The sequence below is a fragment of the Saccopteryx leptura genome, chromosome 5 (assembly GCF_036850995.1).
Source record: "Saccopteryx leptura isolate mSacLep1 chromosome 5, mSacLep1_pri_phased_curated, whole genome shotgun sequence".
In the NCBI taxonomy this organism is placed as follows: Eukaryota; Metazoa; Chordata; class Mammalia; order Chiroptera; family Emballonuridae; genus Saccopteryx; species Saccopteryx leptura.
Window position 1 is genome coordinate 201,016,547 of NC_089507.1, and position 26,700 is coordinate 201,043,246.

Below are 26,700 nucleotides of genomic sequence, written 5' to 3' on the forward strand. Positions count from 1 at the left end.
CACCCGGCGCAGTTCCGTCATGGCCTCCGGGGGAGCGAGTCGAACCCCTCCGAGGTCTCGTCGGGAGCCGGAGGGGCGCGCCCCGCGACAGGACAAGTATTCGGTGCTATTGCCCACCTACAACGAGCGCGAGAACCTCCCGCTCATCGTGTGGCTGCTGGTGAAAAGCTTCTCGGAGAGGTAGAGTGCCCGGCCGCCCTCCCCAGGGATTGAGATGAGCTGGCCTCCCCGGCCTAGGGGCCGGCAGTTGGCGGCGCGAGGCGGCCCGGCTGGTGAGCAGGCCACCCTGCGAAGGACGCCCAGGAGGATGCCTCTAGGGTTCTCTCCGTGTCTGGGGTTCTCTTTCCTGCCCTTGGGTATTGTGCGACACTCTTTTGTCTTTACTGTACGCTTCCCGATTTCCCCCCTCTCCATCCCCCACGCTTTGTTCTCAGAAGGACACTGGAGGCGAGTCTGCAAGCCTGCCCTCATCCTCGCTCTAGGGAGTGAGGACCCGCGGCAGGAGCCGGGAGTCTAAGCGAGCGCGCGCACTCTCGCCCCCGTGCCGAGCGCTTATGTAAGCTTTAGGTTTGCTGTCTGGGTTAGGGAGCTGCGGCTGGACTGGGCAACCTTTAGGAGAGAGCAGAAAGGCAACTCTGTTGTTCACGGGTGGACGTTTGTGTGGTTAGAACCTGGGGCTTGAAGTTAGAATTTGAAACTGTATGTACCTTTAAAAAAAAAAGACAACTGGAAAGTCCTGGTATCAGTACGACGTAACTTGTTTTATGATAACACTGATGGGACTATGTTGTAGAAATCTTTGAAGCTCTTTCCATGTCAGCACATACAAATTTAGCAAGTTATTTTGAAAATTAAGTAATATTCCGTGTGGCTGTGTTATATTTTCTGTAACCTGTTCATGTCAACGAACATAGATGATTGTCAGATTATTTTTTCCTTTGCTTTACCAGCGAGCACAGGGATTTGGTTCACACCACATTTCCCAGCATTTTTAAAAGTTCTTGACATGTAGTGAGTGCTCCTTTTATTAGATTAGTGTTGCAACAGACACAGTTTTGCAGGTAAGTCAGGCAAAGTCTTCGCGGTAATTTTACTAGATGGACAGAGATGTACTTGAAATTGATAGTTATTGCCAAAGTGCTCTCAAAAAAGATTGTGCCAGCTTAAGACTCTCCAGCATTCTTCAGAGTGCCTGTTCGCCCACAACCAGTATTATTAAACTTACATCGTTAGAAATACTAATTGGTGAAAAACATTTATGGGTGGGGTTTTTTTTCAGCTGTACCATTTTGTTTGTTTATTTTATTTCATTTTTCAACTACAGTTTACATTCAGTATTATTTTGTATTAGTTTCTAGTGTAGTGGTTAAACAATCATAAACATTGCCATTTTTATTATGTTTCTCTGAGTGAGATAACTATCTTCACATACATAGCTCTTCAAAATTTTTATTCATCTCTTTTCCCTTTTTTTTTTTTTAAAGACTTTATTTATTCATTATAGAGAGGGGAGAGAGAGAGAGAGAGAAGGGGGGAGGAGCAGGAAGCATCAACTCCCATATGTACCTTGACCAGGCAAGCCCAGGGTTTTGAACTGGCGACCTCAGCGTTTCCAGGTTGACGCTTTATCCTCTGCACCACCACAGGTCAGGCCATCTTTTACCTCTTTTTAAATTGTTGTCTTTTTATTTTGCCTTCTACAAGCACTATCCAATTTGGAGAAATTGTCATGTAGCCAATCTTGTTCCTGTTTGTCTTCTGATTATGCAGTATTTTTTTTATTATTTACTTATTTTTATTTAATTTATTGTGTTTACATAGATTCTAGTGTTGCCCCGAATGCACCCCTCTCCCCTGTATTCCCCTCAACATCTCCCTTGCCCCCTCCCCACAGCGCTCTCCCCCTTCCCTTCAGGTTTATCCCATCCTATCATCCCTTTCCCTCTGTCCTCTTTTCCTCTGGTCCCTTTGATCCCTCCTCTGTCTCATTTCCATTCCTCAGTTCACATTGTTTCTTGGATTCCTCAAATGAGTGAGGTCATATGATATTTTTCTTTCTCTGCCTAGCTTATTTCACTTAACATAATAGTTTCTAGGTCCATCATGATGTTGCAAAAGGTAACATTTCCTTTTTCATGGCCCCATAGTATTCCATTGTGTATATGTACCACAGTTTTAATCCACTCGTCCACTGATGGACACTTGGGCTGTTTCCACATCTTCCATATTGTGAACAATGCTGCCATAAACATGGAGGTGCATTTTTTTTTTGAGACAGTGATTATGTAATATTTTTGCTTTAAGTATTATGTAGTACAGTTTATCTCTGAGTGGAATTTTTAAATGAAAATGAAGTTTAATGAAGGAAACAACTATTTTCTTGTCAAATGCAGTCAAATTACCTAATGTCTGCACAAACTTGATTCCTCAGGTGGTGGTGTGGATGCTTTGAAGTGGGGGAGAGAAGTGATTTTGCTTATGACTGACTCCATCTGCTTATGAAGTGTATCTCTTTCAGCACATCAACTAGAATTAGCATCTTACATGTGTTGGCTTGTAGAGAACAAGCCCAAATTGCGCAGTGGGAAACTGAAGTCATCATAGATAGGTGGTTTTGCTTTCTGACAATGGGCTGACTTTCTTTTTTTCTTTTTTTTAGTGAGAGAGAGACAGAGACAGACAGGAAGGGAGAGCGATGAGAAGCATCAACTCATAGTTGCAGCACTTTAGTTGTTCATTGATTGCTTGTTCATATATGCCTTGACTGGGGGGCTCCAGTCAAGCCAATGACCCCTTGCTCAAGCCAGCAACCTTGGGCTTCAAACCAGAGACCTTTGGGGTCAAGCCAGATAACATGGGGTCTTGTCTATGAACCCACACTCAAATGGGCGACCCCATGCTCAAGCCAGCAACCTTTGGGTTTAGAACCTGGGATGCTCCCCGGGTCAGTGCTCTATCCACTGTGCCACCACCTGGTCAAGCTGGGCTGACATCCTAAGCATTTAACAGTGGGATGTTTTCTGGTTGACTTCCTTGCATGTTTCCTAAAATAGGACCAAGAAGAAACGATGTTGTGTGTGTTTGCCTGTGCTTCCTTTTCTTTCCCCTCAGATTTCCTAATAAAGTTAACAAAACAATGTATTTTAAAGGGGGTAGGGACAGACATGATAGTGATCTCATGTACATCTGAGTATTATGTTGGCTTGTTTTTAGATTAGAGACTATCCCGTATAGACAGTGAAGAGCAGCAGAAAGATGTTAATTTTGAACCATATTAAAATCTTTTGTAATTCTGTGCTATTTTTATTTGATAGTGTGGGATAATGGGTACAACTATTTGAAAAAGTGGTGTAAAAGATTATGTCACCATTCTGAAGTGGGTTTTTTAAGGGTGAAATTAAATTGGATTTATTCCTGTTTATGTTCTTTAAACATAAGAACATAAATAAACATAAACATTATGTTCATTTGAGATTAAATTAAAAAGAATAATCAGCTACTCACTTTGCATTGTCTTTTATTTATTTATTTTTTAAGATTTTATTTATTGATTTTAGAGGTGGGGGGGCCGCAGGAAGCATCAACTCATAGTAATTTCTTTTCATGTGTGCCTTAACCGGGCAAGCCTGGGGTTTTCAACCCAAAACCTCAGCATTCCAGGTCGATGCTCTGTCTATTGCACCACCACAGATCAGGCAACTTGTCTTTTTAAATTAATAATATAATTAACATTTAATAGTTAGGTTCCACAGTTCTATTTCCAAGTATATAAAACTTCATATAACATCTTATATACAATATATATGTATAAACACTGATATTTTTTTAATTGAAGAGTATGTTTTCTGTATGAGATTATTTTAACATCTTAGGACTTTATAATAGCATTTTTCAGCAACCTGCTTAGTTGGTTGTGAAGCACTGAATACTTGAAATTTCATTTGATAATTGAAGTTTTCTTTAGTAAATAAATTTCCACTACTGGTTAAGAATTAGTCATTTTAAAATTATTTTTTAAATTTGAGAATACTGCATTCAAACAATACAAATTATTATTTTTTATTTTAGTGGATTCAACTATGAAATTATAATCATAGATGATGGCAGCCCAGATGGAACAAGGGATGTTGCTGAACAGTTGGAGAAGATTTATGGGTCAGACAAAATTGTAAGTCATGTCAATATTTTTCTGACTTAAGAGTTGTGTTTTTTGTAGAAGAAAGGTGAGAGATGAACTATGCTTAAATTCAATGTTTGTGTAGACGCTGAAAAAACAGTGACTTACACACTTGGAGTTTAGATGCATTTTCATTGTGTGTAAGGTTTTGCATCTTTTTGATATGTTGGGTCAGTAGTTTTACAGCAAAATAGTGAGTCTGTTTTTATGACTGATTTTGCAGTTACATTTTCGTGAAGGACAAAGTTAAAGCATGATATTAAGTTGACAAGGAATATTATAGAACTATGTTGCAGTTAGTAATGTGTGTCTTGATCTTCCTTGCTCCCTTTCTCTAGGTGTGCTCATACTTCCAGTAGAGAAAAGGCTCATAGCTGAGAAAGGTGACTGTTTTCATGTGAAACAGGAGTAGTTTTTTAGAGCACTTGGGATTTTTATTTTTAATTGTAGAATAGTCTTGTGGGAATATAGATTGACTTTGTGAGTCTTAAACTTGAGGTTTTCCCACTGTACCTTGAAGCCTATTCTTCTGAGTGAGTAACTTAGATGTAGAGTTCATTTTGTAATGGGTTTATAATTTTTATATTTGGTCACTGGTTTGGATTTTAAAATGTTTGGGCATACTTAGTAAGCCTGACACTGGATAATTCTTGGGCCAAAGCATACAATTAAGTCCAGCTTTAATTAGAAAACATATTGTAGGCATTGGGTATTGTCATTTATATAGACCAGTTTTTCAATCTTAGCACTATTGACATTTGGGACCCAACAATTCTTTTCTTTGAGAGGCTGGCCTATTATGTTTTAGAATGTTTGGCATCATCCCTGGTCTCTAGCCACTAGATGCCAGTAGCTACCTCCCTTCCCACTGTGGAAACCAAAAACATCTCAGGATAGTGTTGGATGTCCCCTTATGGGCAAAATTGTCCCCTCCTTCCAATAAAGAACCATTGGCATAGATACAAAGAAGTCTCTTAGAGAACCATTATTGATATTTGCATTTAACGAAGTGACATTTAGCATTATAAATAGTTACTGGGTCCAAATATTCTTGATTAATCTAAATAATATAATTTTTATTTAGTTGGAGGAGATCTTGGTTGTTGGGAAGAGTTTAAGGGAAATGTGTTATATACACATATATATACATGGTAAATCTATCTCACAGAGCAACAACTAACAGATTGGTCATTCCTTCGGTCCTCTCTGAATATCTTCTGCTGTATAGGAGTACAGAAGGAGATCAAAAGTTGACAGATTTTTAGCCTTCTAGCAGTGACTTCCAGTGATGCTAGGTTCACAGGTCTGGCCAACAGTTTCCTTGGTTTCTCTCTTAGAAGTTCTGGATCATGACCACTGATGCACATTTCTTATGTATAGAATACTCTGAGTTATGTGCTGCCATTTAATCTTGGACCATCAACCTGACAATATTTAGAGTACTGCTTATGTCAGAAGCTCAGCCTTGAGGTGTAATTGATGGATTGATTTTAGGGATTGCCTACTAACTGACCTTCACAAATTCTAAAGCAAGATTGTTTCTCAAAGAGTTCCATTTTTTTCATCCACTCAGTAAAATTCAAATGAATAATTCAATAAAAACCAGATGAATAAGAAAAAAAGTTAGCATTTAGTATCATGATTTCCCTGTAGTGCCCAGGAAATTCCCTATTATTATATTATGACCTTTAAATCATTTAAACTAGAATTTTTTTTCAGCACAAGCCTTGCCAGGGATGGCATTTACTTTCTTTTAAGTGACATATGTATACTCAGTTGAGAGGAAAGATGGATAAAAACGATATTTTTCTCAGATAATATAGAAATACTAAGTAATTGACAAACGGTAAGAGAAGATAGAGAATTTATAACCTTGGGCCAATAGAGAATGAAATGAGGTCATCCAAGCATAAAATCAAGGTAAGTATTGGAAGAAGAATGATATCAACACTTAAAATCACAAAGGGAGCCCTGGCCGGTTGGCTCAGTGGTAGAGCGTCGACCTGGCGTGCGGGAGTCCCAGGTTTGATTCCCAGCCAGGGCACACAGGAGAAGCGCCCATCTGCTTCTCCACCCCTACCCCTCTCCTTCCTCTCTGTCTCTCTCTTCCCCTCCCGCAGCCAAGGCTCCATTGGAGCAAAGTTTGCCTGGCACTGAGGATGGCTCTGTGGCCTTTGCCTCAGGCGCTAGAATGGCTCTGGTTGTGGCAGAGCAATGCCCCAGATGGGCAGAGCATTGCCCCCTGGTGGGCATGCGGGTGGATCCCGGTCAGGCGCATGCAGGAGTCTGTCTGACTGCCTCCCCGTTTCCAACCTAAGAAAAATACAGAAAAATAAAAATAAAAATCACAAAGGGAATTGAAAAAACAAATCTGGCTACCAAATATTCCCAAAACTTATAGAATAAGTGAGCTAGACCTGCAGTTTTCCTTGGAATCAATAGGTGTTTAAAATGATAAACCAAGTGATAGATGTAAAAACATTATTTACAATATTCTGGATAGCAACAGAAAAAAAAGTGTAAAATTTGGCTTTTATTGTGAATTTGGGGTGAAAATGTTGCTTCTCTTTCTAAGCTGTTAAACTACTTGATTTGTTACTAAACGCTTTTTTTACTTAGATGAAAGAATGTTAAGCATACTCTGCTCTAAGGTCTAAGAAATACAGCTGTATTTCTGTTAAAATGAGTAGCACATATATAAATAAAAAGGTTTTAATAGGCAGATTTTTTATTATTTGTGTCAAGTTATTTTTTTATTGTTACAGCTTCTCAGACCACGGGAAAAAAAGTTGGGACTAGGTAAGTGGAACCTCTCACTCCTCATACCTGCTTTCTGCGTTGATAAGATTGTTCAGTGTGTAGTTTCGTAGTTTGGAACAGGACCAAAATACGGTAACCTCCTCTGATGGTTTTTAATGATCTTAATGATATTTAAATGGCTTAACTTGAGTTGCCTGTATCAGTCAAGGCCCACTTGGGAAAACGGAAACCACTGTGGGTCTTTCAATATAGGGAATTTAATACAGAGAATCTGGTTACATGGGTGAAGGAATTGCTGAGAAGCCAAATGGAACAGTGAGGCTGCTTAGAGATAGTAATAGCTGGAGGTTCCTACCACCCCAAGATGGAGCAACAATAGGAAATGTTGGTTTTAGAGTCCGGGAACCAACCCAGAGGAGGCTAGAATGAGAGTGGACGATAGCCAGCAGGAGCCAGAGCCATTGAGGATATGTAGTCAATGCTGGGAGGCAGAGTAAGAGAGGGAGCCCCCTTAGATTTTCTCCTTCTCTCTCCTCTGCCTCTCAAAGCTGTTTTGAACCAGTTGACAAGAGAAGTAAGTTCCCGGCAATGTAGGGAAAGGCCAGAGAAGGGATCTGATGGCAAACATCTTGGAAAAGCACACTGCCTTTATGATGAATGAACTTTTGAAAATTTCCTTAAGTTGTAAATTTTAAAAAGGTATTCTTCATTTTTAAGAAAGAAAGCTTCCCCAGTTTTTAAACATGGTTGAAGTAACTCAGATGAGCTCATTCTGAGATGAAGATCTAGATCAGGGGTCCCCAAACTTTTTACACAGGGGGCCAGTTCACTGTCCCTCAGACCGTTGGAGGGCCGGACTATAAAAAAAACTATGAACAAATCCCTATGCACACTGCACATATCTTATTTTAAAGTAAAAAACCAAAACGGGAACAAATAAAATATTTAAAATAAAAACAAGTAAATTTAAATCAAGAAACTGATCAGTATTTCAATGGGAACTATGGGCCTGCTTTTGGCTAATGAGATGGTCAATGTGCTCCTTTCATTGACCACCAATGAAAGAGGTGCCCCTTCTGGAAGTGCAGCGGGGGCCGGATAAATGGCCTCAGGGGGCCGCAGTTTGGGGACCCCTGATCTAGATGCCTTCATTTCTGTGATCAGTCACTGTTGCTTATGTTGAGAATTGGTATGATTTTACTGAAAAACCAGGGGAGCGTGAGGGTAGCACAGTCCTGAGAATTGAATATTTATTATCCTGAAGACTATTAGTTAACTGCCATCATCAACTATTCTGCATATCTGAATCCAGAAAATTGTTTGGGATTGAAATAATGTGGACACCACCATGAAAGTAAGCGACAATTACTGACTAGTCAATGGTTTATCCAAGAAGCTGCAACAACCACTTAACGAAGAGAAGTTAGAAGAGTGCCTTGCTGATAAGACACTATGATGGTTTGGGGCCAGAGAATGCAAAAATCCCCAAACCCTGCTCCTGACCAGTTAAACCTTACCTGCCAAGTCTCTGAGCATTTTAGGCGTGAAGGTGCTAAGTGATTGCTAGCTGCGCTTTTAGCTTCAAATCCCTGAGCAGGGCTCTAGTGTACCAGGCCTTTTACCATGAATAGGCACTGAACAGGGTACCTTTTATAGAAATGGGCAGGGAGAGATGGGAAGAGCAGAAGCAGGGAAACTTGGTAGGGAGGGATCATCAGGAGATGGTGCCTGGGACTAAGGTGAAGTTGGAGGCAAAGAATGGAATTGAGAGATGTTTTTGAGACCAAATAATACTTATAATTCAGGTTCATCATTGGAGGACTAATGTGCACTTTTCAGTGCTTAATGATTTCTTTGTTCAAATGTATGTGTAAGCATTTTCAGTGATTTCTTTAGTGGAGATAAATACATATTTTCATTTTTAGGAACTGCATATATTCATGGAATGAAACATGCCACAGGAAACTACATAATTATTATGGATGCTGATCTCTCACACCATGTAAGTGGCATATTTCTTTGCTAGTGATTTATGATTGTCTTAGCCTATTTTACTGACTTACTGTTTATTCTTTCTAAATTTCAGCCAAAATTTATTCCTGAATTCATTAGGTAGGTAATTCTAATATTTGGAAAAAATAATACTATTCAAATCATTTGTCTTATATTGATTTTGGACTTACTATCATTTTTCATTCTTCATCAGTCAAAAACAAACATGCTATCTTGTTTGCTATCAAAAATAAAACCAACATCTAGACTTGAGACTCAGTATATAGATATGTGACAAAATGATGTGTTTTAGGAGCCCTTGAGGGACTGATCAACAGATAATTCCTTTGTTACCTAGATTATACCAGACTGTAGAAAAAGATAGGAGGTGACTTCCTGTTAAGTGGAATTAAACCCTGCATCATAAGGGTGAAACCCCATGAAGAAGCAGAGTTTATTCCAGGAATGCCACAGTGATTCATCCTCAGGAATTTGTCAACATAATTTATCATATTAACAAAGAAAGCGTGATTAAGTCTATAGATGCTAAAAGGTACTTGATTAAATTCACTAGCTATTTCCCATAAAAATTTTAAAGTAAAAATAGAAGAAACCACTTAAACATGATAAAGATAACCCAGTCCCAATACAAACATTTTACCAAATGGTGAAATGTGGAATCATTTTTAATAAATTCATCAAGATAGGCATAGCAGCTACCATTAAACGTGGAGATTTTAAGTAATGTTTTAAAACAAAAATTTAGTATAAATCTTGGTAAAAGATACAATAACTATAATTATTTGCAAGTGATATAATTATATTCTTAGAACATCAAGAAACCACAAAACCTCTCAGAATAAGAATTTGAGAGCTGTTCTGCATATAAGCTAAATATATCATATATAACAACAAAGTCAGATTATGTCACTCCCCTATTTAGTAGAGTTCAGGGAGTTGCTATTAACACATGGGAAAAAATCCACACTGCTTTTTTACCCCCACTGCTTTTTTACCCCTCAAACTGCTGTGATCTGGCACCTGCCTCCCTTTCTGAACTTGCCTTTTCTGCTGCAGACATACTGCTTCCATTTGTGCTCGCACAGCACTGTGCTCCCTTTGCCTTAGTGCTCTTTGCCTGCTCCTTGGTGGCCAACACTTTCTCATCCTTTGATATCTGCATAAAGTTGCCTTAGAGATACGGTCTCGTCTACGGCCATACCACCCTGAACGCGCCCGATCTCGTCTGATCTCGGAAGCTAAGCAGGGTCAGGCCTGGTTAGTACTTGGATGGGAGAGATACGGTCTCTGCGTGTGTCTCCAATACACAAAGCCCCTTTGACCTGATAAGGAAATAGAACCATTGGAATAGAAAATGGGAAAGATACAAACAGGCCACATGTAGAAGATATGGCTAATAAACCTGAGAGAAAACAGCACTCTAGGATGTAATCAGGGAGATGTAAATTAAAAATAATCATGTGTTATGATTTTATTACCCATTAGTGTATCAAAATTAAAACCTTATCCGGCAATACACCCAGCACCAATTAGATTGTAGAAAACGAGCACACTCAAATATTGCTGGAGGAAGTAAGTTGTTTCAGCTTTTTTGGAAAGTAATTTCTGTTGAAATCTGTTAGAATTATTTTAGCAATTCCATTATCTACTTTGGATAGATAAATATATATAAATACATATTTATAAGAATGTTGCAGCACTGTTCATTGTGATAGTGTTCTTGGAAGGGACCCAACATGGAAACAACCATAGGAGTATATGGGCTCAGTATTCTGTGGAATATTTTTGCAACTGTTAAAAAGAATGAGGAAGCTCTCTGTTGACCTGTAGGGATAGCCATGATTCCATTATACGTATGTATTGTTAACTGACAAAAAGCAAGTTGCAAAATGTGTTTTGAATTCCAATTTTGTAAAAGTAATCGAAAACCATAGAGGTGTGGGCATCTTTGAGGAATCGTTCTGTAAACAAGAAGAAAGGTCTAGAAGGTTACCAGGTTGTTTTAGCATTGTTTAGTTCAGGGAGCCGAATGCAGAGGGATTGGGAAACTTTAATTTTGCTTGTTTGCTTGTTTGTTTGTTTATTTATTTATTTATTTTACAGAGAGAGAGTCAGAGAGAGGGATAGATAGGAATAGACAGACAGGAGCGGAGAGAGATGAGAAGCATCAATCATCAGTTTTTCGTGGCGACACCTTAGTTGTTCATTGATTGCTTTCTCATATGTGCCTTGACCACGGGCCTTCAGCAGACCAAGTAACCCCTTGCTCGAGCCAGCGACCTTGGGTCCAAGCTGGGGAGCTTTGCTCAAACCAGATGAGCCCGCGCTCAAATTGGCGACCTTGGGGTCTCGAACCTGGTCCTCCGCATCCCAGTCCGACACTCTATCCACTGCGCCACCGCCTGGTCAGGCTGTTTATTTATTTTTAATGTTGATTCATCCACACCAGATTTATTGATTTTAGTGAGAGAGAGGAAGGGGAACAGAGAGAAAGAGAGAGTCGGGAACAATGAGCTGTTGCTGTGTGTGTCCTGACTGGGGATCAACACAGCAACTTTGATGCACGGCTGACACTCTTCACAGAGTTAACCGGCCAGGGTGGGTGTTTGTTTATTTTTTAAATTTAATGTTATTAAGACATTTTAGAATGGTTTCACGTGGTGCGGTCAACAAATGTACTATTTTAAATGTTATTTAAGGGGAAAAAGAAGAATCAGGTTTGAAAACCTTACTTTGAAAGATCTTTCAGTAGAGTAGTTCATCTTTCTTGGCATGGTTTCTTTCTAAGTGCATGTCTTAAGTTCTGTTTGTGTAGCTCTTGAAAATAACCATTGAAAGCTCAATAGCTTTCTCTAATGGACAGTGAATTTATTCTACAGGAAACAAAAGGAAGGTAATTTTGACATTGTCTCTGGAACGCGGTACAAAGGAAATGGAGGTGTTTATGGCTGGGATTTGAAAAGAAAATTGATCAGGTATATACATGTGCTATGATTTCTCTTTTTTATGTAACCACTACAGATATGTTTATAACAGGTTTTAGGTTCAGTTCCCCCATGCTGCCTTGAGATTTGTGTGATCAGAGTATAATTTGCAATATATATTTCCTGATAGCTTTTTACCTACAAATTTTCCTATGATTAGGGTATTTTATTTTGGATATTTTTCACTAAGGAAAAATCAGCATAAACCTTTGAACCTTTGGTGGAAATGGTGTGATTCAGCCAAATTTATTCTACAGGCCCTTTAGCTTTGATTTTAAGTGAACTGTTCATCTGTATTTTGGGACTGTATAGGTTGTTTTTTTTGTTTGTTTGTTTTTTACAGGGACAGAGAGTCAAAAGAGGGACAGACAGGAACGGAGAGAGAGATGAGAAGCATCAATCATCAATTCTTCGTTGCGACACCTTAGTTGTTCGTTGATTGCTTTCTCATATGTGCCTTGATCATGGGCCTTCAGCAGACTGGGTAACCCCTTGCTCGAGCCAGCGACCTTGAGTCCAAGCTGGTGAGCTTTACTCAAACCAGATGAGCCCGCACTCAAGTTGGCGACCTCGAGGTCTCAAACCTGGGTCCTCCGCATCCCCATCCAACGCTCTATCCACTGTGCCACCGCCTGGTCAGGCTGTATAGGTTGTTTTTACATATATATTTCTTATCATTTTAAGTAAATAAGACACTTAATAAGATTGCAGCTTTCTAAGTAGCATAAGATAGTGAGGCTCTGGTGTCAGACCTGGGTTAAAACCCTAATTGTGCCTGACTTGTGGTGGCGCAGTGGATAGAGTGTCAACCTGGGACACAGAAGTCCCAGGTTCGAGGCCCTGAGGTTGCTGGCTTGAGCACAGATCATCAGTGTGATCCCAAGGTTGCTGGCTCAGCTTGAGGCATGCCTCCAATCAAGGCAGTATGAGAAGCAATCAGTGAACTAGAGTGACTCAACTGTGAGTTGATTCTTCTCATCTCTTCCCTCTCTCTCTCCCTCTCACTCTCTCAAAAAACAAAACTCACCCACCCTGGTTCTGTCATTTAATTACCTGTGTCACCTTGCATGTTTTACCTATTCTGAGCTTTACTTTAGTCATCATAAAATGGAAATAAACCCGATTTCAGTCTTCTGTTTCTGTATAACAAACCACCCCAAAGCTTAGTGAATTCAAACAACTAACAGTTTCTCCTGGTTCTGTGTGTTGGCTGACGGCTCCTCTGCTGCCTTCATTTGGGCTCATGCTTGCAGAGTCAGCTTTACTCAAAGGTCCGAGATGGCCTCAGTCGTTCATCCAGTAGTTGGTGCTGGTTGTTGGCTGGGGCATCTCAGTTCTGCATGTGGCCCCTCCCCTACTGGAAGGCCAGATGGGCTTCTTTACATGACATTCTAAGGGCAGCAGCCAGTAGGACCTGGACTGCAGCCACCAGGCTTCCTGAGCCCTAGGTTCTGGGGCTAACAGCATTATTTCCCGGTCAAAGCAAGCCCATAACACAGGGGTGGAAAAGTAGAATGGAAGACCTGCAAAAACTTGGGCCATTAGTATTTTTTGTCACCCACTTCATTCTTGTTAAAGATTCTGTTAGTCTCAGTTTTGCCTCTTAACTGTGAGCATTGGCAAGTCATTAAAACATGGAAGTGCCTCAGTTTGGATGGATAAAGCAGTGATTTTCAGTCCCACTGAATGTTGGAATCGTATAGAGAGAAAATTATACACAATTGTTCCCTTTTCATCCTCCCTTCCTCGTGCACACACACAATGCAGAGTTTGAATGGATCTCCAGAGGTGGGGCCAAAACATCAGTATTTTCCACAGGCTTCCCAGCTGATTTTTTTTCTTTTTTTATTCAGTGAGAGGTGGGGAGGAAGAGACAGACTCCCGCATGAGCCCGGACCAAGATCCACCTGGCATGCCCACTAGGGGGCAATGCTCTGCCCATCTGGGGCGTTGCTCTTTTGCTCAACAACCAAGCTCTTCCTAGCGCCTGAGGCAGAGGCCATGGAGCCATCCTCAGTGTCCGCAGCCAACTTGTTCCAATTGAGCCATGGCTGCAGGAAGGGGAAGAGAGAGAGAGAAGGGAAGGGGTGGAGAAGCAGATAGGTGCTTCTCCTTTGTGCCCTGACTGGGAATTAAACCCGGGACATTCACACGCCTGGCCGATGCTCTACCACTGAGCCAAATGGCCAGGGCCCTAGATGATTCTATACTGCAACCAAGGTAGAGACCAACAGTGGTCTCTCAGGCCTCTCTTCATTTCTCATTACAGCTGTTATTTAAAATTAGGGAGTCCCTAATCAGAGACAGTTTACAACTTTTAGTTGGATCATGTAGTTGTGTCTGTCATTAGTTGTTAATATCTGAGCTGACTTAAAGTATAAACTCCTGAGAAAGATCGTTATCACTTACACAAGGTCTCATTTATATGGTTCAGAAGCAGAATTTGAACCCATGTCTGTCTGACTCTTGCCACATTTTAATTAAAAGACCCCAGTTTAAAAATACATTACCTGATAGGCCCTGGGTGGGTGGTTCAGTGGATCAAGCATTGACTCGGTGTGTCAGAGGTCACATAACTAAATAATGAGTACACAACTAAATACAGTATGTCCGTAAAGTCATGGTGCACTTTTGACTGGTCATAGAAAGCAACAAAAGACAAAATGTGAAATCTGCACCAAATAAAAGGAAAACCCTCCCAGTTTCTGTAGGATGATGTAGCAGCATATGGGCATGCGCAGATGATGACGTAACACCGTGTATACAGCAGAGCAGCCCATGACCATGCCAGTCGAGATGTGGACAGTACAGAGGAAGTTCAGTGTGTTCTGTGGCTCGCTAAATTTGAATCCATGACCAAAGTGCAACGTGAATATCGGCACGTTTATAACAAAGCGCCACCACATAGGAATAACATTACTCGGTGGGATAAGCAGTTGAAGGAAACCGGCAGTTTGGTGGAGAAACCCTGTTCTGGTAGGCCATCAGTCAGTGACGAGTCTGTAGAGGTTATACAGGATAGCTACCTAAGGAGCCCTAAAAAATCTGTGTGTGAGCCCACATCGAACTGCACTGAATAGGTATGAAACTGGGAGAGTTTTCCTTTTTATTTGGTGCAGATTTCACATTTCTATCGTCCTTTGTTGCTTTCCTGTGACTGGTCAAAAGTGCACCATGACTTTACAGACACACTGTAGAACAACTAAGTGGAACAATGAGATTGATGCTTCTCCCTCCCTCCATCTCTCTCCCTCCTCCATCTCTCTCTCTCTCCATCTCTCCCTCTCTCCATCTCTCTTCCTCTCTCCATCTCTCTCTCCCTCCTCCATCTCTCTCTCTCCCTCCATCTCTCTCCCTCTCTCCTCTCTCTTCTCCCTTTATCTCTTTCTCCCTTCATCTCTTTCTCCCTCTCTCTCTCCTTCCCTCTCTCTTCCTCTCCATTTCTCTTATCTATGCCCTCTCTCTCCCTCCCTTTCTCTCTCTCTGACCTATTACCTAGTTGAAATCACTACCCTTTTGTGCTTATTAGAACCTGAAAGGGAAACTCCAGATCCCTGATCTCTTGTTGCTGGCTGACAGATATTTGGAATTCTAGTAATGGCTGTTGGAAAATACACAAGTTGAGTTAAAAATCTGTTACTCATATATAAAGTTTGAAAGAATGATTACTTTATAGGTTTCCTCTAAATGTCACATTCAAAGAATAAAAATCTCTATTTTCTGAAAAATGAGAAACATCCCATCTCCTTTCACTGACTAGAAATTTTTTTGTTGTATAGAATGAATATTTTTGTGAATAGTGCTGCATTTATTTATGAAATTAGTGCATTTTTAGTACTCTGCTCTTGGATGTGTTTCTCTTGTCTAAAATTTTTATAAAGAAAATCTGATTGTTTTATTTGACAGCCGTGGGGCCAATTTTATAACTCAGATTTTGCTGAGACCAGGAGCATCTGATTTAACAGGAAGTTTCAGGTATAGTGAAAACCTGTAATTTTACATTTCTACTATTTATAACTGATTGCCTAAGTTTTTTGCTTTACAATGGCTTTTTTTTTTTCTTTTCTTTACAGGGACAGAGAGAGAGAGTCAGAGAGAGGGATAGATAGGGACAGATAGACAGGAATGGAGAGAGATGAGAAGCATCAATCATCAGTTTTTCGTTGCGACACCTTAGTTGTTCATTGATTGCTTTCCCATATGTGCCTTGACCGTGGGCCTTCAGCAGACTGAGTAACCCCTTGCTTGAGCCAGTGACCTTGGTTGGGTCCAAGCTGGTAAGCATTTTTTTTTTTTTTTTTTTTGCTCAAGCCAGATGAGCCTGCGCTCCAGCCGGCAACCTTGGGGTCTCGAACCTGGGTCCTTGGCATCCCAGTCCAACACTCTATCCACTGTACCACCGCCTGGTCAGGCTACAATGGCTTATTTTAAAGAAATGCTCTTCGTTTCTACTCTGTTTTTGTCCTGAATTACTAAAAAGAGACAGGCTGGAGTTCCTTAGAAGCTGCTCATGAAGCCTAAGCATCCTAAAAACAATCCTGTGCTTTTTAAAGAGCAGGGAAGGCAGGGCGCAGGTTAGTGTACTTGTTAACATTAGTGTTAACGTTCAGCCCTTAGGGGGGCCCTTAGGGGGGCCCTCAGGGGCCTCTGAACATTGCTGTCACTGGTAATGTGCTCCAAAGAACAGCACCTCTTCCAGGAATTTTCTGCAGTTTATATGAATATTTATAGCATTGCCCACAGAAAAGTTTAAAATCTTTAATATTTATGTAGAGCCTTTTGGTTACCTTGTTCTCCATATGTTTTTTATAAAAAAAAAACAAAACCCTCTTATTTAATTGGTGCAAAGCCACCTGCTAGGTCCCTGGGGTTTTTTATTTTTGTTTATTCTCAGGGGTTGTTGGTGTGTATGGGTTTAATTTGAGACTTGCTACAGTAGATGAACTGTTTTATTTGACCATGCCAAATGATTAAAGCTTGCCAGATTTTTTTAAATCTCTGAAACTATAAAATGCCTGTTTATTTTCTTTAAAGCCCAAACCCTATTTATTAGTTAATAATTTATATTACTTGATACTTAACTTTTCTCATTAAATGTTGATTTTTGATCCTTCATTAGAATTCACACACACAAATTAGGAGCTGGCTGTTGAAGGTAACTAGTATCTTCAACAATAGTATTAACTGCAAGTCTTTTGAATAGCAGTTCAGAGATAGCGAGACTGAAGCGATCAAAAGTGAAAGAAATCTTTTTTTAATGACCTTTTTGGTAAAATAAATATACTTATGAGCCAAAGGCAACTGCCCAATCCCAACCCCCACCCCAGAAAAGTGAAGAGGAGCCATCACAAATTAGAGGTCAAATAATGAAAATTAAGCCTCGCTAAAATCAAAATAAAATATAAATGAAAGCAGAGTTTGGTATATAAAAGACAGATCGGGCCCTGGCCGGTTGGCTCAGTGGTAGAGCATCAGCCTGGCGTGCAGGAGTCCTGGGTTTGATTCCCGTCCAGGGCACACAGGAGAAGCGCCCATCTGCTTCTCCACCCCACCCCCTCTCCTTCCTCTCTGTCTCTCTCTTTGCCACCCTCAGCCAGGGCTCCATTGGAGCAAAGTTGGCCCGGGCGCTGGGGATGGCTCTATGGGCCTCTGCCTCAGGTGCTAGAATAGCTCTGGTTTCAACAGAGCGACGCCCCTGATGGGCAGAGCATCGCCCCCTGGTGGGTGTGCCGGGTGGATCCCGGTCGGGCGCATGCGGGAGTCTGTTTGACTGCCTCCCCTTTTCCAACTTCAGAAAAAATACAAAAAAAACAACCAAAAAACAGATCGGCCTATAAATGTATCCCTTTTGTGTTACACTTCAAGGCAAAGGAACAATGTATTGTCTGATTAAGATCACTGATTGCTGTGTAGCAACAATGCAAAGAGTAGTAGCACTTGCAAAATCTCTGTGCAGATGGAATGTCCAGTGTGGACTTTACAGGCCATAGGTATGACGACTTAGAATGAAGACCCAGGGTGGCTCCATGGGCTGTGGAGATAGGGACTTCAGTTATAGGTCTAGTTCCTCTATTGCAAGCTCTGTAGGTGCTTTCAGAAAAGCTAAAAGGTGATTTTAGATCCAGCAAATATTGCTTGTCAAGCATTGGACAAGAGTCAAAGTCCCTGTCATGGAGTTTACACATTCTAATGACATGAGACTTATTCTTATAAAGAATTAGGTGCAGCATCTCATGGGGACTCAGGAGTGGAGAAAAACATAGCAGAGTACTGGGTGGTGGTGCTTCATTGCCACCAGAACCATGTAGGGACAGAGAAGGATGGCCTGGAGTTCTGGATGTCTTTTAGAGAGAGCAGTGATTGGGAGTATTCTGTGCAAATATCAGAGCAGCCACACACATACACACAAAAGTGAGCCTGTTGATTCCACTACTTGTAAATAGTTAAAACTAATTGTCTCTTCTTAAGAGTGGTGGTTTATTAAATACTGCCTTATTAAAGTTCAACTTCTCATTAAATAAAGGCCATTCACTGTCATTAGATCCCTAGTATTAAGGAGGCATGTGCCTTTTATAAAATAAAAGGAAACCCAAAAAGACTGCAGTCTGATGTAAAGCCATTTAATAGCAAAGACCACTTGGACCCTAATTATCCTATTTATTGGCTCATGGCTTTATGTATGCAATAATACATCATTAGCTTTAAAGATATTATGGGGGAGAAGGGATGCCAATAAAGAGAAACAAATATCTTACAAAGTAACTCTTATGAGGAATAAAATTACCCTTAAAGGGACAGCATTCATAGCCAAAATCCAGTGGGGTTTTTTTTGTTTTGTTTTGTTTTGTTTTGTATTTTTCTGAAGCTGGAAATGGGGAGAGACAGGCAGACAGACTCCCACATGCGCCCGACCGGGATCCACCCGGCATGCCCACCAGGGGGCAACGCTCTGCCCACCAGGGGTTGATGCTCTGCCCCTCCGGGGCATCGCTCTGTTGCGACCAGAGCCACTCTAGCGCCTGGGGCAGTGGCCAAGGAGCCATCCCCAGCGCCCGGGCCATCTTTGCTCCAATGGAGCCTCGGCTGCGGGAGGAGAAGAGAGAGACAGAGAGGAAGGAGAAGGGGAGGGGTGGAGAAGCAGATGGGCGCTTCTCCTGTGTGCCCTGGCCGGGAATCGAACCCGGGACCTCTGCACGCCAAGCCGACGCTCTGCCACTGAGCCAACCGGCCAGGGCCCAAAATCCAGTTTTAAAGGTTCTGCTTAAACATCCCACCATAATCAGTCCTTCCTGTTATCCCAGTTCTCTTCCCCTATTGTATTTGACATACGTTTTTAGTTTCTACTGCTAAAACCCAAAACATTAAAGGTGCCTTTAACACAGTAGGTTGCTTAGTAAATATTTATTCCTGAATACAACTGTTAGCTGCCATCAGATTCCCCTCACTTAAGATTTATTCCAAATTTATCCTTTTGAGTTCTTCTGGAACCTTTGTTGATAAAAGAGTACACACACTGGTCCTTCTCAGGTTTCTCTAAGGACTGTGCTGTCACCTGATATCCACTTAAAAGCTTGAAAAACCAAAAGATAGGGCCGCCTTATAGGAAGCCTGAGAGACAAATGAATGTGGGTTCCAGGTAAAGCCCTTGGGCATCGTAAATCCGGGTGGCCTTTAACTGGGAAGAGAACAAAGTTACACCAAGCTGCCTGTTCTAACTTGCTCCAAAGAGAGAGAAATTGCTGCCTTCCTACTCACTGAAACTTTTTGGGGGAGGAGGGGGATATTTATTCACGTCAGTGACTGAAAATAGGGATCTCCTTAAGGCCAGTGGGTTTGCTCACAGGACTTTCCAATTCCTGTCTTACTTTATAAATCTGGTGAGCTCTGTGTTTGGCTTATAGTCCATCTAAAGTTAAACTGTACATTCATTTGCCCACTATAAGTATCTAACTGACATCAGTTGGTGATAGCTGTGTCCCACCAGGAATGTCAACCTTGTGATGTCTAGTTCCTGTCATTTATTTTTTTAGCACGCACGTGCAAGGGAGGGAGGGAGGGAGGGAGAGGGGGGCAGACAGATAGGAAGGGAGAGAGATGAGAAGCATCAATTCCTTGTTGCACCACCTTAGGTGTTCACTGATTGCTTTCTCATATGTGCCTTGATGGCGGGGGGGGGGGGGGGGAGTCTACAGCTGAGCAGTGACCCCTTGCTCAAGCTAGCGACCATGGGGTCTTGTCTATGATCCTACACTCAAGCCAGCGGCCCCATGCTCAAGCTGGTGAGCCCGTGCTCAAGCCTAGGACCTCGGGGTTTTGAACCTGGGTCCTCTTTGTCTCAGGCCAAGCTCTATCTAGTGTGCCACCGCGTGGTCAGGCCCTAGTTCCTTTTTTTTTGCAATTCACACCAGATTTATTGATTTGAGAGAAAGAGGAAGGAGAAAGAGAGATAGAAAAAATCAGGAACAATGAGCTGTTCCGGTATGGGCCCTGACCAGGAATCAAACCAGCAACTTTTATACACAGCCGACACTTTTTTTTTTTTTTTACAGAGACAGAGAGTGAGTCAGAGAGAGGGATAGACAGGGACAGACAGACAGGAACGGAGAGAGATGAGAAGCATCAATCATTAGTTTTTCATTGCACGTTGCAACACCTTAGTTGTTCATTGATTGCTTTCTCATATGTGCCTTGACCGCGGGCCTTCAACAGACCGAGTAACCCCTTGCTGGAACCAGCGACCTTGCGTTCAAGCTGGTGGGCTTTTGCTCAAACCAGATGAGCCCGTGCTCAAGCTGGCGACCTTGGGGTCTCCAACCTGGGTCCTCTGCATCCCAGTCCGATGCTCTATCCACTGTGCCACCTCCTGGTCAGGCACAGCCGACACTCTTAACCGAGTTATATGTCGAGAGGCGGGCCTAGTTCCTGTCTTAACCTAACTAAACCAAAGCTTATCCTGGAAAGACTAGTGTATTCTAGGGAATTTAGTGGATCTCCAGAAATAAAAGCTCTTCATAAACATCTATAAGGAAACACGTGTTAATAATGAGGTTCTCTCTTGGCATCTAGCTTATATTGTTGATTCATCGTCTACCAACTCTATTAGTCCAATATTTGGAACAGTTTCTACTCTTCCAACTTTAAAGATAAATTTTAAGAACATTTAAAGAGTAAAAATAAGCAGTTCTGCTTTGAATAATTCACTTTAAAATTTTTATAATTTCTAGTATAGTAGGAAAATAATTCTCTAAAAGACACTAAGAATTCATTTTCTAAATTATTTACAAAATATTTTATGACTTTCTGGTTCAGGACAAATGTATCATAATATCAACTGTGAGTACAAATAGCTAGCGAAAATTTTAGGTGTTAGAAATACCAGTGAACTTTTTGAAAGGTCAGGATACATGTTGGCAAGTGTATTTATCCAGGTGTTTATATATATTTTAATTTATACAGGTTATACCGGAAAGAAGTTCTCCAGAAATTAATAGAAAAATGTGTTTCTAAAGGCTATGTCTTCCAGATGGAAATGATTATCCGGGCAAGACAACTGAATTATACTATTGGCGAGGTATGCAATTGATGGTAAATAGTATATTGTACTTCTCATAAAGAAATAATAAGTTTTAGACTTTTTATGATAAAAAGTTGAATTTTCATAAATACAAATTAAATGTGACAGGCTTCCAGCTGCTTAGTATTAGAGTGCCCATCACTAACAGGTGAAAATTCACATCCCTTTCACGTTAATACTTTGACCTACCAAGATTTAAAACATTAGCAGAAGGCAGCATTCCCTTTTAAATAATTAAAAGTTTCTGTTATCTTCTCCATCTTTGCCCTTTCTCCTGACCACAAAGCATTCTGGGATGAGTCTATTTGTTGCTTATCCTCTTGTTATAGCCCATACCCACCCAACTTTAGAATGAAGGATGAATCCCATTGCCCATTTTCTATGAGTAAATGAAAAGCACAGGAATTATGTAATACTTGCAGCTAGCTAGTGTACTCTTAGGGAAGACTCCTTGTTTAACACAAAGACTCTTATTCAGAGCAAGAAATAGCAACTAACATGCCATCTCTCGTACACTGAGTTAAATTGGACAGACTAATGAAAAAATTAAGTGAAAGGCCATTTTACTTTTGCAGTATGACTTTTCCTTGAAATGCAGTCTGAAACTTGAGCAAACAAACTTAATATGCAGGATGTTAATGCTTTTCCAAAGAGTTGGCAAGAGTTGGTTTATATAGCTTACTTTTATTTTTTTATTTTTTTTTATTTTTAAGATTTTATTTATTGATTTTAGAGAGAGGAGAGAGAGACAAAAAAAGATGTGGGGAGAGGAGTGGGAAGCATCAACTCATAGTTGCTTTTTGCACGTGTCTTGACCAGGCAAGCCTGGGGTTTCAAACAGGCAACCTCAGCGTTCCAGGTCAGTGCTTTATCCACTGCGCCACACAGGTCAGGCTATATATAGCTTACTTTTAGATAATACAGTGCCTGTTTAATTGTAAAGACCTGGAGGTTAACACAGTTGCTGTAAGAATAGAAGAAATTGCTTCCATTTAAAGGAATTGCTATCACAAAACTACTCTTGTTTCTGCTGTATTAGTAATTTTTGTATGCCTGCTACATTTCCTTTCTGATATTTTTGAAATCTGACTTAACGTATATTTTTTTAACTAGGTTCCAATATCATTTGTGGATCGTGTTTATGGTGAATCCAAATTGGGAGGAAATGAAATAGTCTCTTTCTTGAAAGGATTATTGACACTTTTTGCTACTACATAAAAGAAAGTATTTCATTTATATTTATCATGTACATTTCAACTTAAACATAAAGGAAGCCTGGTTGCTGATTTTTATAAAATGTACTATTAGAGCATAAATCATAGGTAAGGTAAATTTCATGCAAATCCTTTTTTCTGAAGAAAATTTTATATGTCAAATTAAATTAGAAAAATGAGCAGTGTTCTCAATTTTCTTTTAACATTTTGCTGTATTAAGACCTATGAATAAAGGCATATTGGGTTTATTTGCATAAAATATTGCTGCTTTTATTCGAGTATGTGAATGCAGAATTTCTTACATGGGAAAGATTTTGAAATATTCTCTATAAAAACTGGTTTCATAGTTTTTTGTACCTAATAGATGTTGGAAGAGGAATGCTAATTCATGAAATATATATGACTGTTACTGTTTGAATTGAAAAACACACACCTTTGCTCTTTTTTTGAAAATGTATCTCCAATTTCTGAAATCAGATAAAACAATACATTTAGAACACAATTTTAGAGTTTGGTTCTTTGCAGTTGTTGAATTGATGAAGCAATTTATCTGTCAAAGAAAGTCTATTTAAAATATATATTTGAATTGGAAACAACTTGACAACAGTTGATAGCATAGCTGCTTTTTTCTCTTATTAGCAATAGCTTCTATCAGTAAAGAAAAAGATTGATGGCATAAAGCATAAATTTAGCTGCTATAGTTTTTAAACATCTTACAAACTATATAAAGATTTTTTTTTCTCAAATTATTTCTTTTCATATACTTTCAGGACCCTCAACAAAGCATACATCTTTACTAATAAAACAAAAATTCCTTTCCCATAGCTTTTCTCTCTGTTCAGGAAAGTGTTCTGATAGTTAAAATGCAGGTTAAGTTGTTCAGTCAAGGCAGAGCAAATTTTTCAAGTAGTTTCAAAACAGTCAATTTCTAACTATAACATAGCTTTTGGATCATGCAGTATCTTAAAATTTGGGGTAAGACATACTGTGAGCATACAAGCTTAAGATCAAGTTGACTTTCCTTTGCAAATAAAAGGAAGAGGTGTCTAAGATACTTAATAAACAGTGAACAGTATTCCTAATTACATTTCTTTTGACAGCACAAGTCAAGAAATTTAAACTCTGATTTTTCCATTTCTATTTCTAACAGATCCTACCAGAAATGAATACTACTAGAGTATTAAACCTTTGATGTCATTTTGACTATTGTCTTCCCGTAGTTGAATCCATAGGACTCATTACAATAAGGGCCTCTACTATTATATTTCCCTTTTACACAGAGCTGTGCAATGGCCTATCAGGGAGGTGACTTCTCTCATTAACAACTAGAAAATTCATCACTGTTTGATGTAAAATTAGTTTTAAGCTAACACAATAGAAATATAATAACCTTTTTAAACAGTGCTTAGATTCTATTCCTTTTTATCTAAACCCAAAATTCAGTTTTCATTTTCAGGGGCAGAGATGAAGTAACTACCTCAGAGAACCCACTAGAAGTTTTGCCTTCTCAGACCTGCTCTAGAGTAGAGACCTTTTGCATTTTAATCTTTTCAGTTCTTATTGTCATTACAACAGTACCACTATTGGAGTTGACGGTAGAGAAAATATTGTGCAGTGAAGACTTTCATCATTTGGAAGTTATTTAGAAAAGAATCTGGACTATTTAGATGCATTTTTGTAATAAACACAGTGACTTAAACACTAAAATCATTTACATATGAATCCAGCATCCCTCTTTACTTTGTAAATGAGGCCAAGGATGAAATCCAGATGTTCTCCCTTTGTATTATCACTGTGTGAAGTCTAAGTATATCTAAGGAAAGCTAAACTTAAGATAAAATTATTTTGCTTATTTCATATTAGCTTTTGCCTGTCTTTTGCAACATGTAATTGAGTCATCTTTGTCTCGAAACTGAATGATTTGCACCTCCCACCCCCTTTTTCTTTTGCTTTTTCTAGCTATGGTATTCCTCTAAAATACTGATTTGGCCTTTAAAGGATGTATTTTATCAATTTCAGAAATTAATGAAATTCTGTTGGATGAAACACCTTGTTAAAATCTTCTAACTGAAGGTTACATTTAGCTGCATGTAACCGCAATTTGTACTGTTCTCAATTAAGGTAAGATTCTTTTGGGATGTTAAGTATTGTTTGAACCTGTTACCTTGAAATTTAGAGTAACAGCAAAACCTAAGTGTATTTACAGAATACATTTTAAGAAAAGGCTTGGTTAATCCATCACAATTGACATTTACTACTTTTCAGTATGTGTGGCCAATGATATACCCTCAGATGCATTCTGCTATTAAAGCTGGGCTCAAAAATGTTGAGAGATAACGTGTTAGTTGGGGTTGACCCAAATTTACAAAGGTAAACTGTCTGTGTGCGGTCTCTTTATGCTGTCAGATTGTAGGAGCACTAAAAGTGACTGTCCCTGAAACTACAATCAAGAGTTTAGTTTTTAAGGATCTTGAGGTCCATTGGAAACACATTTCTCATCCTTAGGCTTCACCAGTCCAGTGGACTCAAAACTCGAGGGATCCCATTTGTTTTCTTCAGGCCAAAGAGAAGAGTCCTCACTGCCTTGGAAGAATGTCAAATCCAAGGGCAATAGCTAGCCTTTGTAAAACAGCCCCTGTCCACTGCATAACTCACTCCACCAGGAAGGAGGCATCATCCATGGTTGTGTCTCATCTGAAGCGGGTGTGTGAAGCACGAGGCCCTCACACCTCATTTAAGGCTGAAGGCCTAAGGCACAACCGGCCAGGTGTGCCTGCCCTTCCCGCTGCTACCCCAGCCAGTGAGAGCGCGGCCTCTCAGCACGTGGAGCCGCCAGTCTGCCCACACGCCCCCTCCCTCCAGATGTAGTCCAGGCCCAGCTGGGCCTGCGTAGGGATCCCCAGCACGGCCACCTGACTGAGTGCAGGAGGTACTGCGGCCTTCTGCTTGTGCCTCCGCCGCCGGCGCTGCGGCCACTGGAAGGCGCCCGCCATGCACACGGGCCCTGGAAGCGCACTGCGGCCATTATCCGCGGCGCCTCCTAGTGGGTCAATGGCAAATACCGGTTCTCGCGAGAACTCCCCTTCAGTGGGGATTATATAATTTCCCTTAGGGTGGGAGGGTGCTGGTGCCACCCTCCCACAGAAAAAGTTAGGAGCAAACATAAAAGGGAGTAGCAGCGTTGTCCCTGGGGCACATGTGGGTAAGGGGTACTTCGCCCCCCCCCCACTTAACTGGACAATGAGTCCTCTTATGCTAATGAGCATTACGTCACTTCCGCTCTTTCTCAGCCGCCATTTTGGCTAGGGCAGGTTCGGGGACTCGCTCTGAGGCGCTTGTATTGTCTGCTGAGGGGAGACGCGGGATCAGCCCCCTCCCCCGCCCGTTGCCGCCGCAGCCTCCGCCAGTCCGGTCTCCCCTCCGCCGCCCGCCGAGATCCATGAGCTGAACTCCCGCCCCCCCCTCGGCCGCCGCCATCTTGTGCCCCCCTCCCCCTCCCGCGGGCAGCGCTAAGGGGGATTCTGGCGTCTCCTCAGGCACAGCTCCCTCTCTCGGTCCCCGCAGCTGAGGAGCGAGAGGAGCGCGGCCGCCGCCGCTCGCCTGCCCGCGCCGGTGAAGCGGCCTCTCCCACACCCTCCGTCTCCTCCCTCCGCCCCTCCTTTGTCTGCACCGCTCGACGACGCTGCCGCCGCCGCCGCCCGCGCGGGGACTGGAGGGAGCCGCTCGCGCCGCCCGCCGCTCTGCTGCGCCCGCCGCGCCCCCCGGCAGCAGCCGCGGCCGCGGCGCGAGCCGGAGTCCGCCGAGACCACCGAGCCGGAACGCGACGAGGCCCCGGGCGCGCCCTCGCCGCGGCCACCGCCGTGCCGCCGCCATCCGCCCGTCGCTGCTACCGCCCGGCCCCAGAGCACGCCGGCCCCGCGCGCGCCTCGAGGCCGAGTCAAGGTAAGCCGCGCGCGGCCCCGCGGCCCGGCCCGGCCC

At 41.4% G+C, this 26,700-nt stretch overlaps 2 protein-coding genes across 4 annotated transcripts in view; both read left to right on the plus strand.

Annotated features, from left to right (window-relative positions):
• Positions 1-22,981, plus strand: DPM1 (dolichyl-phosphate mannosyltransferase subunit 1, catalytic). Of its 3 annotated transcripts, none has more exons than XM_066387499.1 (9): positions 1-180; positions 4,069-4,168; positions 6,943-6,976; positions 8,863-8,939; positions 9,024-9,049; positions 11,830-11,925; positions 15,841-15,909; positions 21,391-21,519; positions 22,622-22,981. In XM_066387499.1, the coding sequence occupies exons 1-8, from the start codon at positions 20-22 to the stop codon at positions 21,515-21,517; spliced, it is 690 nt and encodes a 229-aa protein (XP_066243596.1). In that variant the 5' UTR covers positions 1-19; the 3' UTR covers positions 21,518-21,519; positions 22,622-22,981. The 3 variants fall into 3 exon arrangements, with proteins under 3 accessions (XP_066243596.1, XP_066243593.1, XP_066243594.1); XM_066387496.1 differs by having other exon boundaries at positions 21,391-21,505; XM_066387497.1 differs by lacking the exon at positions 15,841-15,909 and having other exon boundaries at positions 21,391-21,505.
• Positions 22,982-26,026: 3,045 nt separating this feature from the next.
• The window catches only part of ADNP (activity dependent neuroprotector homeobox), a 34,595-nt gene continuing 33,921 nt past the window's right edge, over positions 26,027-26,700 (plus strand). Inside the window, exon 1 of the mRNA XM_066387502.1 lies at positions 26,027-26,664. The gene's annotated coding sequence lies outside the window, so the exon portion shown is untranslated. The remainder of the gene's footprint in view (positions 26,665-26,700) is intronic.

Bases quoted from the DNA above. Each gene is read 5' to 3' on its own strand.
- DPM1 (XM_066387496.1), top strand. From the start codon at position 20: ATGGCCTCCGGGGGAGCGAGTCGAACCCCTCCGAGGTCTCGTCGGGAG. The intron at 181-4,068 runs GTAGAGTGCCCG...TTTTTATTTTAG, and splicing joins GTGAAAAGCTTCTCGGAGAG to TGGATTCAACTATGAAATTA. The intron at 6,977-8,862 runs GTAAGTGGAACC...TTTCATTTTTAG, and splicing joins GGAAAAAAAGTTGGGACTAG to GAACTGCATATATTCATGGA.